Source organism: Cydia amplana, chromosome 25 (genome assembly GCF_948474715.1).
Source record: "Cydia amplana chromosome 25, ilCydAmpl1.1, whole genome shotgun sequence".
NCBI classification, from domain to species: domain Eukaryota; kingdom Metazoa; phylum Arthropoda; class Insecta; order Lepidoptera; family Tortricidae; genus Cydia; species Cydia amplana.
In genome coordinates this window covers 9,429,941-9,447,957 of record NC_086093.1, presented here as the reverse complement: position 1 = coordinate 9,447,957, position 18,017 = coordinate 9,429,941, and the positions used below count along the sequence as shown (strand labels likewise).

The following is an 18,017-nucleotide window of genomic DNA, read 5'->3' as shown; positions in this document are numbered from 1 at the left end:
TTGCCACTCTCAATATATTACTTTAGGTTCCGAATATCGGTACAGTTGTTTAATTGGAGATTGACGCCACTTTCATTTCTGATCAAATCGGTCGATTTGATCATCCCGTCTAGACTGAACTTTAAAGTATGAATAATTCATAGCAACGCGCTTACTGCGTAGAAAGGAACGCATGACCTCGACTACTTAGTTTGTTTCCTCTTTCAGCAAATGTATTAATGTATGCCTCGAACCGACGAATCATGGCATTGTCTGTCCCTATTTAAACCAATCATAGACAAGCGTACAAATCAAAGCAAATCGTGTAAATGAGAACAATATGCTGACATTGACACTATTGACAGCTGTTATATGCAAAATAATTGCAGTTCAAAATCAATACACACTTTCTGTTAAATTAATACTCGTTGCATCACATATAAGCGTAATAAATAAGTAACTTTGTTCGCAAAACCATCAGAAGATTATTATTTCAGTTGTTTCCTGCAAAGTTAAGTTAAAAAATCTCGTATTTGCCACAGTTATGTAGTGTCAACAGCTTGCAACGCTTGACTGCATCAGTTAGCCGGAAACGTTAATTTCGGCCGCGGCATTGAGTTGAAATGTGTTAAGATGGACTTATCCCCGGACGAGGATCAGTTTCAAGGCCGCCTACTTCACCAGGTGAGGAGAAATGGCTGTAGAAAGTGGGTATCTAAATAGGATTAGTATTAGACTGAGCGCGACTAAGTTGCGTGTAATCCGCGGTGAGTCGCGCCGTGAGGTCTCGCGGGTGTCGAAATGTAGTTGTGAGATACCACATGTACTTAGTAATGGAGTGGAAAAACTGGAGATACATTTTGAACAAGGTGTGTTCATGGTTGTACAACTCATCTATTTCAATAAGGTTTTTGATAGTTTATATACTTTAATTTCTTTGTGAGTTTCTCTATTCTTTGACTAGGAAGTTCTTAATGTATTGTATTGTGTGTGAATACAACATGTAAAATAAGAATGGCAAGTGTAACCGGTAAAAATGTTAGGTTAGTTCTATTTGTCTCTTTCGCTCTTGTACCGATAGGCTAATCAGTGCATTAAATGGTTACAACGCGAGCGCACGTCTTTCATTTATCACAGTGGCGACGTCCGGATTTTTTTTAAGTACTCACGCGATATAGACGATAATAATGAATTCTACGATCGGAAATTTACCTGTTTTTGAAATTGGAAACGACTGGAAGGTGTTTAAGGAAAGATTAAGCATCTGGCTCAGTGCAAACCAAATAATTAAAACAGAAACGGGGGTCGATCGTCAACGCGCCGTGTTGCTAAGTGCACTCAACGAGTCCGCATATAAATTGGTACGCGAACTAATTTCACCGAAGACGCCGGAAGAGCTGTCTTATGAAGAAATTGTGAAAGAGGTGGACAAACATTTACTGCCGAAAAAGTCGCTTTTTGCAGAAAGGCACAATTTCCACAGGGCCATTCAACAAGAGGACGAAGATTTAACACAGTGGGCTGCAAGAGTTCGTCAGTTAGCATCCGATTGCAAATTTGGTTCGTTATTGGATAGCATGCTGCGTGATCGGTTCGTATTGGGCATGCAGGCGGGACCCGTGCGGGACCGATTGTTCACAGAAGATGCAGATACCCTCACGCTGGGACGAGCGCTAGAAATCGCCGTATCGTTGCATAGCGCGAGGACCGCCGCGCGCCAGTCGGCCGCGCCTAGCAACAGCAATAAGCTCACGGAGTCGGTCGAGGTGTTCAAAGTTTCAAAAGGATCATCGTCTAATAGTGGTGTGGAATGTGAAGTGTGCGGGTACAGTAATCATACGGTCGATAAATGTCGGTTCAAAGGTTACAAGTGCAAAAGCTGTGGCAATAAAGGCCACCTAAAACGTATGTGCAAGCGTAGGAAACGTGTAAACATGCTGCATTCTATCGATGAGAGTAACGATGATGATGGTAAGAATGAGTCCATTTGTTATTCTGGTCGTATTTGTAGCCTACGTAGCCATCATGGTGAGGAGATGACTTTGTCCGTTGAGGTAGGTGGGCAAAATATTACATTTTTGGTCGACTGTGGTTCAGGAGTCACAACCCTTCCGCTGCATGTGTATAACCGATATTTTCCAAATGTTCCCTTAGCTCCGCCCGGAACAAGACTTATATGCTATTCTGAAAATATATTGGATACGGTAGGAGTTATGCGAACAACGGTAAGGTACGAAGGTGAAAGTAACTATATAAAAATATATGTTGTGAGGACGGGTGCTTCAGCTTTGCTTGGAAGAGATTTCTTTGCATCATTCCACTTACAGATATCTAAAGTAAACTCTTGCGAGTCTTACGATAGCCAGACAGAAATGGATTTTTATACGGTTAAATATCCAAAACTTTTTAGTTCCGGTTTAGGCTGTTTAAATAAATTCAAAGTAAAGCTATCATTGAAACCTAACAGTCAACCAATTTTTTTCCGAGCTCGTACAGTTCCGTTTGCATTGAGGGACAAAGTGGAAAGGGAAATTGATAGGTTAGTTGAAACGGGAGTACTTCAACCGGTCGACCATTCCGAATATGCTAGTCCTATAGTTCCTATTTTGAAGCATTCCGGCGAAATTAGGTTATGCGCGGATTATTCAGTAACCCTTAACAAAGTGCTTCAAATAGAAAAATATCCATTGCCTAAAACAGGGGAGCTTTTTGCTAAGTTACACGGCGGGCAACAGTTTTCTCAGTTAGATTTAAGTCAAGCATACTTGCAACTGAGTTTGGATGAAGATTCTCAGTTACTAACGACAATAAATACCCATAAAGGCTTGTTCAAATTTACCCGTCTCGTTTTTGGATTATCAAATGCCCCGGCAATATTCCAAAAAACGATGGAAAGTTTATTGCAGGGTATTGAAGGAGTGTTGTGTTTGTTAGATGATGTGTTGGTGACAGGGGAAACAAAAGAACAGCATTGCAGGAGGTTAGAACAAGTTTTTAGTCGTTTACAAGAGGCAGGGTTAGTGCTAAACAGGGATAAATGTCATCTGTTTAAAGACTCTGTAACTTACTTAGGGTTTGTTATCGACAAACATGGCATTCATAAATGCCGTAATAAAATTGAGGCAATGGTTTCCACAAAAGCACCTACAAACGTGAACGAACTAAGGTCATTCCTAGGGCTAGTGAATTACTACCGAGTGTTTGTACCTAACGCCGCATCGATTTTGGGACCACTGAACCGGTTGTTGCAGAAAGGGGTAAAATGGGAATGGACTACAGAACATAAAAGCAGCATGTGGAATCATCAATTAAAACCACATTTATCTGCTGAAAAACACGTAGTTTAATGCATATTTAACAAAAGCGTTCTTTTAGGTTGTTAGGTTATATCAAAATCCCTAGTTCTTGACATTAGCGTTTTGTTATTGTACATGTCCATCGGCGTTTCGTTTTAGTCAACGGTCTTAACTATGATATTATATAATACTTTTGATATTTACTAACATTAATCAACTATTACATTTTAACAATATTAATGACACTTTATAAAACATCTATTATAATAACAATACCATAACGTCAAATAATCCCTTTAGGCGCATTGCAGACCTGATCAGTGTCAGAGAGCTTATTATATATCCATCTCACTCTACTACTTTAGTGGGTCTCCTAAGCTGTCAAGCCTGCAACCACACCAGTCTACATTACTAATAGAAACAAGTTTAAGCAAATATCTATCAGTCGGCCTTCCTGATAAAAATTTGTTTGTCCCTAAACAAACATAAAATTACAATGTTTAATTTGTGATTTTAGTTATCAAAAATGTGAAACAATTTTAACATTAATTAAAACATGAAATACGAGGACCCAGTTGGAGTTAGTCACATTTTCCATTCACTACATAAAATTGCCACTATTGTCCAGGCGGACAATAAGAACTCCAGCTATTTATTACTAAGTTCACAATATCAAAGTTAAATTACGAAAATTATAAAAATTGACTCTAAGTGACGTGTGCGTGCTTCAGAGGTGACTCGCCGACTGGTGGGAGCGACCGATCGGCCGCGCTCTTCTACCGTGTGGGCTGCGTCCCGCACCCCGCATCCCTTCGTGGCCGTCGGGTGCTCGTACATCCTCCCGGCGTTGAAAGCCTGGCTTTCAACTAAACAGTTGCAATTCTTTAAGTTGCCTTTCACAGGTCTAGAATGGCGATCTAGTCAACCCTTCGACAACCTGCAACGCGTATAGCTAGGTCCAAAAAAAAAAATTGCAGAAATTCTTTATGTTGCCTTTCATGGGTCTAGAATGGAGGTCTAGTCAACCCTTCGACAACCTGCAACGCGTATAGCTAGGTCCAAAAAAAATTGCAGAAATTCTTTATGTTGCCTTTCACGGGTCTAGAATGGAGGTCTAGTCAACCCTTCGACAACCTGCAACGCGTATAGCTAGGTCCAAAAAAAATTGCAGAAATTCTTTATGTTGCCTTTCACGGGTCTAGAATGGAGGTCTAGTCAACCCTTCGACAACCTACAAATCCTGCAATATGTTTAGCTTGATTGCTTTCGCTTGAAGATGAAAGGTGCTTGAACAGTAGCTTGTTCTTAAACTATATCTTCTTATAGGTCGGTTTAGAAATGTAGCAAAGTCCCTTCTACAGAATTCAGAGTTTGTTGCCCTTTAATGGGTAGGTAAACCATTCTTCCCTTCGACAACGTCTGTAGTTGGGATAATACACATCTTGTTGATGGCTCTTCTTGTTGTTCCTCGATTTGTGATTACATCGGCGACACGATTGACTCCGTCTACATCAGGATACAGACGACTTATAACAACACACCGTGAATTTCACCAGTTCACAATTGATCTGGCCATTCACGGCTTCCAGCTGCACCGTGGACTTCACCGGTTCACAATTGATCCGGCCACCCACGACTTCCAGCTGCACAGTGGACTTCACCGGTTCACAATTGATCCGGCCACCCACAACTTCAAGCTGCACCGTGGACTTCACCAGTTCACAATTGATCTGGCCACCCACGGCTTCCAGCTGCACAGTGGACTTCACCGGTTCACCATTGATCCGGCCACCCACAACTTCAAGCTGCACCGTGGACTTCACCGGTTCACAATTGATCCGGCCACCCACGGCTTCCAGCTGCACAGTGGACTTCACCGGTTCACAATTGATCCGGCCACCCACAACTTCAAGCTGCACCGTGGACTTCACCAGTTCACAATTGATCTGGCCACCCACGACTTCCAGCTACACAGTGGACTTCACCAGTTCACAATTGATCTGGCCACCCACAACTTCCAGCCCCAGCTGCACCGTGGACTTCACCAGTTCACAATTGATCTGGCCACCCAACGCTTACAGCCGCAACTGCACCATGGACTTCACCTGAAAGCCATAAATACACACAAGCCAGATTACTTACATTTCAAAATTATTATTTGTAACATTTTACTTATCACACATTCTCTAATATGTCATTAAAAATATTGTTTCATTAGTCTCAATTACGTTGAGACATTTCGCTCCGTACCCCACCAGTCACCACTGACACCAGTGTAGCCGTGCGAACATGATCACTCAATCTCAATCATATTTATCAACAAATAACAGCAAAATCGGCAATACTTTCTTTTAACAAAAATAAACATGACACTTTCATAAACAACAATAACTCATAATCGGTTATCAGTTAGGTTAGCCCTGAAAGTCGGCAGTTTTTTTTTTCTTGCTTCTATAACACTTAACTTTTGAGCCTCATACGCCTTCCAAGTCACATCAGGGGACTTGTGACGCAGCTGACTGGTGCTCAGCAACTCCAATGTCCGCGATGACTGCGCGCCACTTAGGCCCGCCAGACTCGCACCAATGCTCAGGTATGCAGACCCACGCAGACTTTTGCCAGTACATTCTGTAACCATACGTCAGGGCAATAATTTTGTTCGTCATACATAACATAACACGTTTGGATTCAACATTTGAAATTACGGTTGAACCATCCTTGCTTTCTAAATATTTTCTAATAATTTATCCAAATGTTTGATCAGAATGAATTATATATGACCAATCAGGGAAAGCATATGCCCAGCCGTGGGACGTCAACTGGTAAGAATGATGATGGCTTCAATTACATCAACATGTATCAAAATGTACACTTATATAACAAGTCACATACTCTCTCGAGATTCTCGTATTAAAAATAGATTTTATAAAAAAATTATAATGTCAACAAAACATGTGATCACAATATTGACCTAAGGTGTATCTGTATACTGTCCATATTGTATGAGCATAGAATTTTCAAAGACATATGGGATAAAATTTGTCATATGAATGTGTAGCCTTATTTATCGATATGTACGAGACTTTCGTCTGTGTCATTCACAGTGTTTTATTACGGCAATTAAAAAAAACACAGGCGAAGAAGTCATGCTTTAAATCTGTTTGAAAACTACCTTTTTTTTTTATAGACAACGTACAGTTATTTCAAAATATTGTAATAATTCCAAAACAATAGAAATAAATCAATCGGAATACGTGATAGTAAATACAGGCGTGTCTCAAGCGTGATAATCATTATAAAACACAGATGAAAGTTATTTTTAATCACAATTACGTACTATTTAATAAATCGGGTAAAATTATGAAAAGTAGGTGAGTTGACCGTGATGTCACTATACTCGTTTTAATGTAAATTCCACACTAGTAAATCGTTTTGACAGTTAACAAAGAAGCTAATTTGACTAGTAGGCAAGTAGCCTATAATTGCACATTAAGAAAAACGATCGAAAGGCTAGGAAAAATAAACCTAAATGTAAATTTTACCAAAACAAATGTTATGCAGCTCAGCAGTTACAATCCCGATGATTTTAATATTAGTGAAACAGGAATAACCATTGACCCACATCTAAACTGGAAATCCCATAGAGCCTACTTTGAGAGGGAAGAATTTCTTACGCTAAATGGAATTTATATTCTAGAAATATGTACTGTTGTACGACATAACGTTAATATTTTGAATATGATAGAGATAATATTATATAACGCCAAGCTTTTAAGTCACAAAATTAGTTACGTCAGGTAATAACTTAACTATTAGTTCTGGGTTCTGGGTACCTAACTAATTAGTTTAAGGCATACTTTGCACGATGCTAGCATAGTAAATATAGATATTAAGTAGATGTAAGTAAACATTGCACGCCTATATTGGGTACTGTTGGGACAATGTTCTTGTATAAATGTCATCTTCTGTACCCAGTTTGTTAAAAAGTAATTTTATTCTATTCTATAGCTAGCCATCTTTCAATGTTAATTCTTCACATACCCACATAAGGTTTACCACCTTCGTGTCAAAACACCAATAAATGTATTATATTTTACCTTTTATAACACATATGTAGTGCCATTATATTATTACCATTATACTATGACACTGTCAGATTTTCAATAAAAATTGGCATGAAACAGCCAAATACTTCAACTTAATGAAACAAAAGAACTTGTGTTGAGAATACTTAACTCTCTCATAGTGGTGCATGCCGCATTCAACTTGGTAACTTTTGACATACTACGGAGTCATCTCTCACCGACAGATTTCTTTTACTGCAAATAATTTCTTGCACCATCCAGTTCGGTGATGACTCCCATCAAGCAGCTGCAGTGGCCCTTTGTGAAGACATTCGAACATTCTAACAACACACAACATGCAACATTTAACAAACAACAAAAATATGTGATCTGCTTCTGTCACATCTTATTCCTCATTTTTTTTTTTTTTTTTTTATTTGACAATTAGATTGAAGCTTAACTTAGGAACAAACACATTCAGAAATATTATTATCCTTGAAACAAGGCATTGAGTCATCATTCTAATCATTCTTGTGTTATATTATAGTAGTATTGACTATGGTTTCCATGACTAACCAAGACTTCATTAATAATTTAAATTAATTAGCACTTTTACAAGTATCATAATTCATAACATAACATTTTTATTAATTCACTTCTGAACTGTCTGATATGGTACAGTCAACAACCATATCCTTCGAGTACATGTCCGTGCTCATGGCACATGTCACTTCAACCTTTCCATTTGGACATCACATGCTTTTAGTATCTATGCTTGCCTGTTCTATTTTATTTGAAACAATACAATACAATTAGCCTTCAATCACTGACTCAGTTATAGTTTTGTTATATTTCTTTATCATTGATTTTACATTTTCACTAGTCAGGTTGTCGGGGTCTCCGACAAAAACCCTCTAAAGCTTTATAGTCTTCTCTGTTTTTGCAACATGTTCAGGCAGTCTTCATTTGAAACATGTTAATAAATAATAATTATTCAATGTAGAAGACAATTTCAATTTCAATTGTAAATATTTTATTTAAAAATTTTACCATGCTATACCTACTAGTACTTTTACTTACAAATTATGTGAATTCTGCTCACATAACACCATAAAACTTTGTATAATTTGGCTTACCTCGTTCAATCTTGTATGGCTGATTATATTTTATATACCTCCAAATCCTTTTACTCATTTGTGTGTAATTATTCTGCAACGCCTCTGCGCTTATGCAGACATAAAGCTTGTTCTGGTAAACAATACCTCCAACAGGAAAACACATTTATTCTGTGAAAATATAAATGAAGCAACAACTTTATCTGAAATGACAATTATTAACATCTCTTTCCATAATGTGATCATGCTACACTTCCCAAAACATTCTCAAAGGGATCATTTTAACATTCTTCTTCTTCCTCGATTCCTCATAACTGAGGGTCATTGCCATTGTACCATTAGATCTAAGATTTTAGGCTGGAAAATGTTTGCATACATGCAATACTATCCTACAACAAGTGCAATAGTCTATAACACAACCTTTCACAGGTTTTCCTTGATTAAGTATGTAATACTATTCAATATTTGACACTATGGCACTCAAGTTCTTGATCTGCTTACAATTATATTATAACTTAGGTGGCTTGTACCTCACTCCAACAATTGAAACGATACGATATAGCTTACCAAATGTCTTATTCCAACTAACTTCTCGTATTGGGCAAGATTGGTATGACGCCATGAACGAAAGCCATGCAAACCGTCATAAACAACACATCCGCCTTCATAAGGCTTCACCAAAGATTTGCCATAATTATTATTCAATGATGAATGGTGCGAACACTACAGCAAAATCACTTGGACCGGTGGCGTTCATCCGGTGATCCGTCAACAATAAGCGAGCAATCCAGAATATATGGTGGACGTAAAAAAATTTTTTTCTTTTCCACTTCTGATAAAAGCAGCATGTGGAATCATCAATTAAAACCACATTTATCTGCTGAAAAACACGTAGTTTAATGCATATTTAACAAAAGCGTTCTTTTAGGTTGTTAGGTTATATCAAAATCCCTAGTTCTTGACATTAGCGTTTTGTTATTGTACATGTCCATCGGCGTTTCGTTTTAGTCAACGGTCTTAACTATGATATTATATAATACTTTTGATATTTACTAACATTAATCAACTATTACATTTTAACAATATTAATGACACTTTATAAAACATCTATTATAATAACAATACCATAACGTCAAATAATCCCTTTAGGCGCATTGCAGACCTGATCAGTGTCAGAGAGCTTATTATATATCCATCTCACTCTACTACTTTAGTGGGTCTCCTAAGCTGTCAAGCCTGCAACCACACCAGTCTACATTACTAATAGAAACAAGTTTAAGCAAATATCTATCAAACATGATAACGTTTTTTCGAAAATTAAGGAAGAACTCGTATCAGAAAGGGTGTTAACGCATTTTAACCCTAATTCAAAATTGGTTCTGAGTATTGACGCGTCCCCTTGGGGCCTAGGTGTTGTCTTAGGTCAACTAGAGCAGGGGGTTGAACGGCCCATTGCTTATGCCTCGAGGTCTTTAAATAGCGCAGAACGTAATTATAGTCAGATGGAGAAAGAGGCTACAGCTATAATTTTTGGTATAAGACGGTTTCACCAATATTTATATGGGTTGGAAGTGCCTTTCATTCTCCGTACTGACCATAAACCCTTAATGTACATTTTCCATCCGCACAAAGGGGTTCCAGAAGTCTCCGCAAACCGACTTCAGCGGTACGCTTTATTCTTAAACAGTTATAACTACGAAATAGAATACGTTGCAAGCGCAAATAACTGTGCAGATTTTTTAAGTCGCGCAACAGCTGTTAATGAGTCGGGTGCTGAGGGTCTACCGCGAACCACGTTCGACGTGTTGTCTCCCTGTCTCACTTACGTACAAATTTACAAGTGCGACAGAGAGGCAACACGTCGAACGTGGTTCGCGGTAGGCCCTCTGATAAGGAGATTACGTCATCCAGTATTCGACCGCCGCCGGACCACAGATCGCACGCGCCGCCCCCGCTAGATCGAGCAACCTACGTTAATTTTGTAACGGACGGTGACCTACCTGTTACCATGACTGATTTAGTAAACGCGACCAAAACCGATAAATGTTTAGATATCGTGAAAAAATTTATAATTTCTGGCTGGCCCAAGAAAATAGTTAACCCGGAAATACAACCATACTTTAACTGCAGATTCGATCTTGTTTTGGAAAAAGATGTGGTTATGCGAGGGCACAAAATCGTTATACCTAAATTGTTGCAATCAAAAGTACTAGACGAGTTACATAGAAGTCATTTAGGTATAAATAAAACAAAGTCAGAGGCTCGCTCGCGGTTTTGGTGGCCAAACATAGATCGCGACATTGAATTAAGAGTAGGCAGTTGCATGGTATGTATTCAATGTAAACCGACTCCGCCGCGTGCACCGTTAACAGTATGGAAGTACCCGACCGAAGCATGGTACAGAGTCCATTTAGATTTTTTTGGACCCATACAAAATACAATGTTTTTCATATTGGTGGACGCATTTTCAAAATGGGTCTAATGTTTCCCTTTAACTAGCAACTATTCCAGTGCTACGGTGATAACAAAACTTGAAGAAGTTATGTCTCGTTTTGGTATAATGCACACTCTAGTGACCGATAATGGTACATCTTTCACATCTAAAGCATTTAAAGATTTTTGCAAATTAAACGGCATAACGCACATTACTTCTCCAACTTATTCACCGTCAAGTAATGGACAAGTGGAAATTTATGTTAAAATGCTTAAAAAGCACATTAAGGGGTTGCTTATGGAGGGAAAAACAATGAGGGAAATTACTAATGAGCGGTTACAAGAATTTTTGTTCAGATATCGGAATAGCAAACATGCAACAACGGACAAGTCACCTGCCGAACTAATGATCGGCCGCCCGCTACGTAACCGGTTTGATTTATTGCTAGTAAACAATGATGCACCATCCTCACTCTCAACGGATTTGCAAAGTAATGTGAACTCTAAACAGTATTTGCAGGCTAAATATTATAAGGGAAACCGAAATGTAGAATTTGAGATTAACGAACATGTACTTACAAAAATGATTAGTAAAAATAAGTGGTTAAAAGGTATTGTTAAAAATAAGTTAGGCCGATGTTTATACGAAATATACTTACCGGAAATGGATCAACTTGTAAAGAAACATAAGAATCAGATATATAAATACAAAGGGTACACCGAAACCCCAACTAATGGGTTGAACGAAGATACGGAAGACAGAAGTTTCAATTGGGCGATGCTGCCTTTCCCTTCGGATCAGAGATTGGGAGGAGAGGAAGAAGAGGAGTGGATGGAAGCCGATTCCGATCCGGTAGAAACCACCACGGCTGGGCAAAGCGGTCAACACGTGCCAACGGCAGCACCGCAGATGCCGCGCGTTTCAGTCGCTGCGCACACACAGTCATCGTTGGGCACTACTGTTGCTCCATCTCCGCTACCATCACCAACCGTACCCATCGCCCCGGCGGAACCACCGTCATCGAACGTGCCAATCGCGCAACAGGAGTCGACGTCTACGCGCCAGCCAGACGGCTCTGCCGATGTCGCCGCGACAGCAGGCAGTGAGGGCGTTCGGAACGCTCGACTTAGGAATATACCTCGCGTTCATTATAAGTAGTATTAAGGATTTATGGTGGAGGGATGTTAGGTTAGTTCTATTTGTCTCTTTCGCTCTTGTACCGATAGGCTAATCAGTGCATTAAATGGTTACAACGCGAGCGCACGTCTTTCATTTATCACAAAATGGTTCTAGTTCAGCGGTGTCACTCACGAATTCGAGCCAATCGTGCAGTATGACGCAACTAGTTGCGACCAATCGCGCGCGTGATATTATTTAAACTGTATTCAAACTCTTCACGCTTAAACCACTGAACTGATTTAGATTAAATTTGTTATATCAACAGTAGTTCTTCATTCTTCATCTTAGTCGTACACTGTTGTCAGAGTGGACATGGTCACTGAGTTTGTATGGCGTATTTTATTGTTTTCTGAAGCATTTACATATATGGTGGTGGCGGTGGTTTGACTGGGCGACCTGTATGTTCTGCAGTTCCTTTTTAGTTGTAGGTTAATTAGTGATTATTTAAACACCACTATTATTAGGTACTTATAGCTTAAGATAAACTAACAAACGCTAAAATAGGCGCAGAAAGAGACGGCACAGAAACTTTTATTGGCAGATTCGGCTTCGGATTTAGAAACTCCCGCGGGAACATGCTTATCAACTTTATAGAACAAGAAAAACTGTTTCATATGAGTTCGTTTTTCGATAAGAGACCTGCTAGAAAATGGACATGGATATCTCCAGGAGGAAAATATAAAAACGAAATTGACTACATCTTCTGTAGCCATAAAAGTATAGTGCAAGATGTCAACGTCCTAAACAGTTTCTACACAGGAAGTGACCACCGTATAATCCAAGCTACTATATGTATTAACACACGCTTGCAAAGATATTCCTCCATAAGGGCAAAAAACATTCGAGTTAATACGGTCCAACTTAACATGTGCAAAGATCAGCACCAACACCGGCTGACTCAAGAGCTAAGTCATTTAGACGAGCATTGTGACCATGATACAATTATTCACACCATACAAAATGCTCTATACGGGATAGCGCGAGATCTAACACCTGGATCAGCAAAAGTAAATCGCCAGAAGTTTAGTACTGAGACCAGAGACCTTCTAGAAGAAAGGAGAACTCTACTACGCGAAGGCAAAGGGGGAACAGACTACTTTAAAAACCTTTGCACCAGAACTAGAAAGCAAGTCGAGGCAGACATTGATGCATATCGGGAAAAAACCGTTAAGCATATAATAGACAAATATCAGGGTCCTAAGGTATTTCGCAAAGCTTTAAAACCAGGAAAACAGCAAATCACTAAACTCTTAGATGAAAATAACCAGCTTGGAATAGAGTTAAAGCAACTACTAGAAATAACACACAAATATTACTCAAACTTATACACATCCCAAAACCCCAAACCAAGAGGAGTGGCGAAACGCAAAATTATGAACGTTGGCTCTGAAGATGTTCCGGAAATAACAACATGCGAAATTGAACATGCCCTCAGAAAAATGAAAAATGGCAAGTCACCCGGCAGTGACAACATCGTTATTGAGATGGTGAAGGATGGAGATAGAGTGATCGAGCTACTTAAAACGGCTTTCAACAAATGCTTGGAGGAGCAAACTATACCCGAGGTCTGGAATTGTGCCACAGTCATCTTACTTCATAAAAAAGGCAATAAAGCAGATTTGAACAACTATCGCCCCATCAGCTTGCTATCACACCTGTATAAACTCTTTACGAAGATCATTACTCTACGCCTCACCAAGAAACTTGACTCATATCAGCCAATGGAACAAGCTGGATTCAAGAGTGGTAACAGCACGTTGGATCATATATTATATATATAATAATTATAGAAAAGACGACTGAATATCAAATGCCCTTGTGGTTAGCATTTATTGATTACAAAAAAGCATTTGACAGTGTTGAAACATGGTCGGTCATAGAATCACTGCAAAATGCACGTATAGATCACCGATATACTGCCCTAATCGAAAATATGTACAGGAGAGCCACCTTAAAAGTGAACCTACCCCCGCTGACGGAGCCAGTTCGGATTGAGAAGGGCGTACGACAAGGTGATACGCTTTCACCAAAATTGTTTACTCTGGTGCTAGAGGACATCTTAAAAAGCCTGAACTGGGAAAATCGTGGATTGAACATATGGGGTAATCGCTTAAATAATTTGCGGTTCGCTGATGATATTGTTTTGTTGGCAAGTAACCCCGCTGAACTTCAAAGTATGATTCAAGAACTCAGCGATGCTTCTATACGGTGTGGCCTGGAAATGAATCTAGACAAGACAAAAGTTATGACAAATACAGATGTCAAGGCGAATATCACAGTTAACCATACTGCCATCGAAATGGTCGATAAATACGTGTATTTGGGACAAGAGATAGTGACTAGAAAGAATAACCAAACCAATGAAATCAACAGACGCGTACGGCTAGCCTGGGCAGCCTATTCCAATCTCGAGTTTGCCTTCAAAATGAAACTTAAGGCCGAACAAAAAGCACGCATATTTGATCAATGTATCCTGCCTGTTCTCACTTATGGAGCTGAAACCTGGGTTTTCACCAAAGGCATATTACGTAAACTAAGCGTTGTCCAGCGGGCGCTAGAGAGAAAACTGGTGGGGATCACATTGAGAGACCGTAAAACGAATGAGTGGCTGAGACAGCAGAGCAAGGTCACGGATGTTGTAAAACGCGTAGCCAGTTTGAAGTGGGAATGGGCTGGTCATATGGCACGAAAGGACTCGTGGAGTAAAAGAATACTCGAGTGGCGACCATGGGGAGAAGAACGTCCTCCAAGTAGACCCAATATGCGTTGGGAAGACGACATCAAAAGGGCTGCGGGGATGAGATGGCTCCAGGTTGCACAGAACCGTGACGAATGGAGAAGAATGAAGGAGGCCTACACCAGAAGGGTAGAAAAGGGCTAAAGAGAGAAACTAACAAATTCTATGGATTGCATGATTTGAAATAAGTGGTTATTTAATTAAATTTTAATATTAACTATCGACCCGCCCCGGTTTCGCACTGGTTAACAAATTAGTTAAGGAAGCGACTTTGTTTTATACTATGTAGTGATATGTAATCTGTGGATTTTAGAACGGTTGTATTTCAGGCAGCTCTCTGGGACAACGAGGAGCTCCTGCTGTCCCTGCTGGCCGGCGGCGCGGACCCGGACGCCCGCGACGCGCGCGCGCGCTGCGCGCTGCACGCGGCCGCGCTCGCCGAGCGCTCGCGCTGTCTGCGCGCGCTCGTCGCCGCCGGCGCCACTGTCGACGCGACCGAAGACACGGCTACAGGGGGCAAGGTACTGCAATTGTCGACTATAGGATTGTTGACACATGTTGAATTTTATAACTAAATCTAGTTAAATAGATAGAAAACCGGCCAAGTGCGAGTCGGACTCGCGCACGGAGGGTTCCGCACCATCAACAAAAAATAGAGCAAAACAAGCAAAAAAAACGGTCACCCATCCAAGTCCTGACCCCGCCCGACGTTGCTTAACTTCGGTCAAAAATCACGTTTGTTGTATGGGAGCCCCACTTAAATATTTATTTCATTCTGTTTTTAGTATTTGTTGTTATAGCGGCAACAGAAATACATCATCTGTAAAAATTTCAACTGTCTAGCTATCACGGTTCGTGAGATACAGCCTGGTGACAGACGGACGGACGGACGGACAGCGGAGTCTTAGTAATAGGGTCCCGTTTTTACCCTTTGGGTACGGAACCCTAAAAATGAGCAATGTTTGTAAGCACACCTGTTATTTGTACACAGACGGCGCTCCATATAGCGGCTGAACGCGGTCACGCAGAGAACGTCAGGGCTCTGCTAGCGGCCGGGGCTTCGCTGGCGGCCCGCGACGCGGCCGGCGCAACGCCCCTGCAGCTGGCGGAGCGCGCGGGGCATCGCCAGGCGGCCAGGGAGCTGAGAAATGCGAGCCGTGAGTCATGTAACTCGTGTAGGGGCTCCGCTGGCGGCCCGCGACGCGGCCGGCGCAACGCCCCTGCAGCTGGCGGAGCGCGCGGGGCATCGCCAGGCGGCCAGGGAGCTGAGAAATGCGAGCCGTGAGTCATGTAACTCGTGTAGGGGCTCCGCTGGCGGCCCGCGACGCGGCCGGCGCAACGCCCCTGCAGCTGGCGGAGCGCGCGGGGCATCGCCAGGCGGCCAGGGAGCTGAGAAATGCGAGCCGTGAGTCATGTAACTCGTGTAGGGGCTCCGCTGGCGGCCCGCGACGCGGCCGGCGCAACGCCCCTGCAGCTAGCGGAGCGCGCGGGGCATCGCCAGGCGGCCAGGGAGCTGAGAAATGCGAGCCGTGAGTCATGTAACTCGTGTAGGGGCTCCGCTGGCGGCCCGCGACGCGGCCGGCGCAACGCCCCTGCAGCTAGCGGAGCGCGCGGGGCATCGCCAGGCGGCCAGGGAGCTGAGAAATGCGAGCCGTGAGTCATGTAACTCGTGTAGGGGCTCCGCTGGCGGCCCGCGACGCGGCCGGCGCAACGCCCCTGCAGCTAGCGGAGCGCGCGGGGCATCGCCAGGCGGCCAGGGAGCTGAGAAATGCGAGCCGTGAGTCATGTAACTCGTGTAGGGGCTCCGCTGGCGGCCCGCGACGCGGCCGGCGCAACGCCCCTGCAGCTAGCGGAGCGCGCGAGGCATCGCCAGGCGGCCAGGGAGCTGAGAAATGCGAGCCGTGAGTCATGTAACTCGTGTAGGGGCTCCGCTGGCGGCCCGCGACGCGGCCGGCGCAACGCCCCTGCAGCTAGCGGAGCGCGCGGGGCATCGCCAGGCGGCCAGGGAGCTGAGAAATGCGAGCCGTGAGTCATGTAACTCGTGTAGGGGCTCCGCTGGCGGCCCGCGACGCGGCCGGCGCAACGCCCCTGCAGCTAGCGGAGCGCGCGGGGCATCGCCAGGCGGCCAGGGAGCTGAGAAATGCGAGCCGTGAGTCATATAACTCGTGTAGGGGCTCCGCTGGCGGTCCGCGACGCGGCCGGCGCAACGCCCCTGCAGCTAGCGGAGCGCGCGGGGCATCGCCAGGCGGCCAGGGAGCTGAGAAATGCGAGCCGTGAGTCATGTAACTCGTGTAGGGGCTCCGCTGGCGGCCCGCGACGCGGCCGGCGCAACGCCCCTGCAGCTAGCGGAGCGCGCGGGGCATCGCCAGGCGGCCAGGGAGCTGAGAAATGCGAGCCGTGAGTCATGTAACTCGTGTAGGGGCTCCGCTGGCGGCCCGCGACGCGGCCGGCGCAACGCCCCTGCAGCTAGCGGAGCGCGCGGGGCATCGCCAGGCGGCCAGGGAGCTGAGAAATGCGAGCCGTGAGTCATGTAACTCGTGTAGGGGCTCCGCTGGCGGCCCGCGACGCGGCCGGCGCAACGCCCCTGCAGCTAGCGGAGCGCGCGGGGCATCGCCAGGCGGCCAGGGAGCTGAGAAATGCGAGCCGTGAGTCATGTAACTCGTGTAGGGGCTCCGCTGGCGGCCCGCGACGCGGCCGGCGCAACGCCCCTGCAGCTAGCGGAGCGCGCGGGGCATCGCCAGGCGGCCAGGGAGCTGAGAAATGCGAGCCGTGAGTCATGTAACTCGTGTAGGGGCTCCGCTGGCGGCCCGCGACGCGGCCGGCGCAACGCCCCTGCAGCTAGCGGAGCGCGCGGGGCATCGCCAGGCGGCCAGGGAGCTGCGGAACGCGAGCGGTGAGTCATGTAACTCGTGTATGGGAAGTTTCATAGTAAAGCGCCGTGGCGCGCCGGCTGACGTTGATCAGTTTGTCGAATGTGGTTGGTGCAACTGGCCCTAAAGCATGACACTGCACAACGTCCCTAACCACATCATAGTCGCCGCGAACAAGTCCCGCCGACGTCCGTACCTGAGATGTCGGACGGCTCTGGACCAAGAGCGACATCTGCTCAGTCACTCACCACTATGTGACATGATACTACGAGTGACATTACATATCGTCGCTATACTTACTCAACCTCATATCTGCAACAATCATTTGATGGAAATGTCGCTT

General features: G+C 43.6%; 2 protein-coding genes across 2 annotated transcripts; both read left to right on the top strand.

Moving 5' to 3' along the window:
• Positions 1 to 342: 342 nt before the first annotated feature.
• Positions 343 to 17,701, top strand: LOC134659653 (ankyrin repeat domain-containing protein 65-like). Its single transcript, XM_063515329.1, has 9 exons — positions 343 to 663; positions 15,134 to 15,325; positions 15,796 to 15,961; positions 16,108 to 16,209; positions 16,480 to 16,581; positions 16,728 to 16,829; positions 16,976 to 17,077; positions 17,224 to 17,325; positions 17,472 to 17,701. The coding sequence occupies exons 1-9, from the start codon at positions 613 to 615 to the stop codon at positions 17,699 to 17,701; spliced, it is 1,149 nt and encodes a 382-aa protein (XP_063371399.1). The 5' UTR covers positions 343 to 612.
• On the top strand, positions 1,086 to 12,147 carry LOC134659612 (uncharacterized). The gene is made up of 2 exons (XM_063515290.1): positions 1,086 to 1,950; positions 11,399 to 12,147. The coding sequence occupies exons 1-2, from the start codon at positions 1,167 to 1,169 to the stop codon at positions 11,410 to 11,412; spliced, it is 798 nt and encodes a 265-aa protein (XP_063371360.1). The 5' UTR covers positions 1,086 to 1,166; the 3' UTR covers positions 11,413 to 12,147.
• Positions 17,702 to 18,017: the final 316 nt, after the last annotated feature.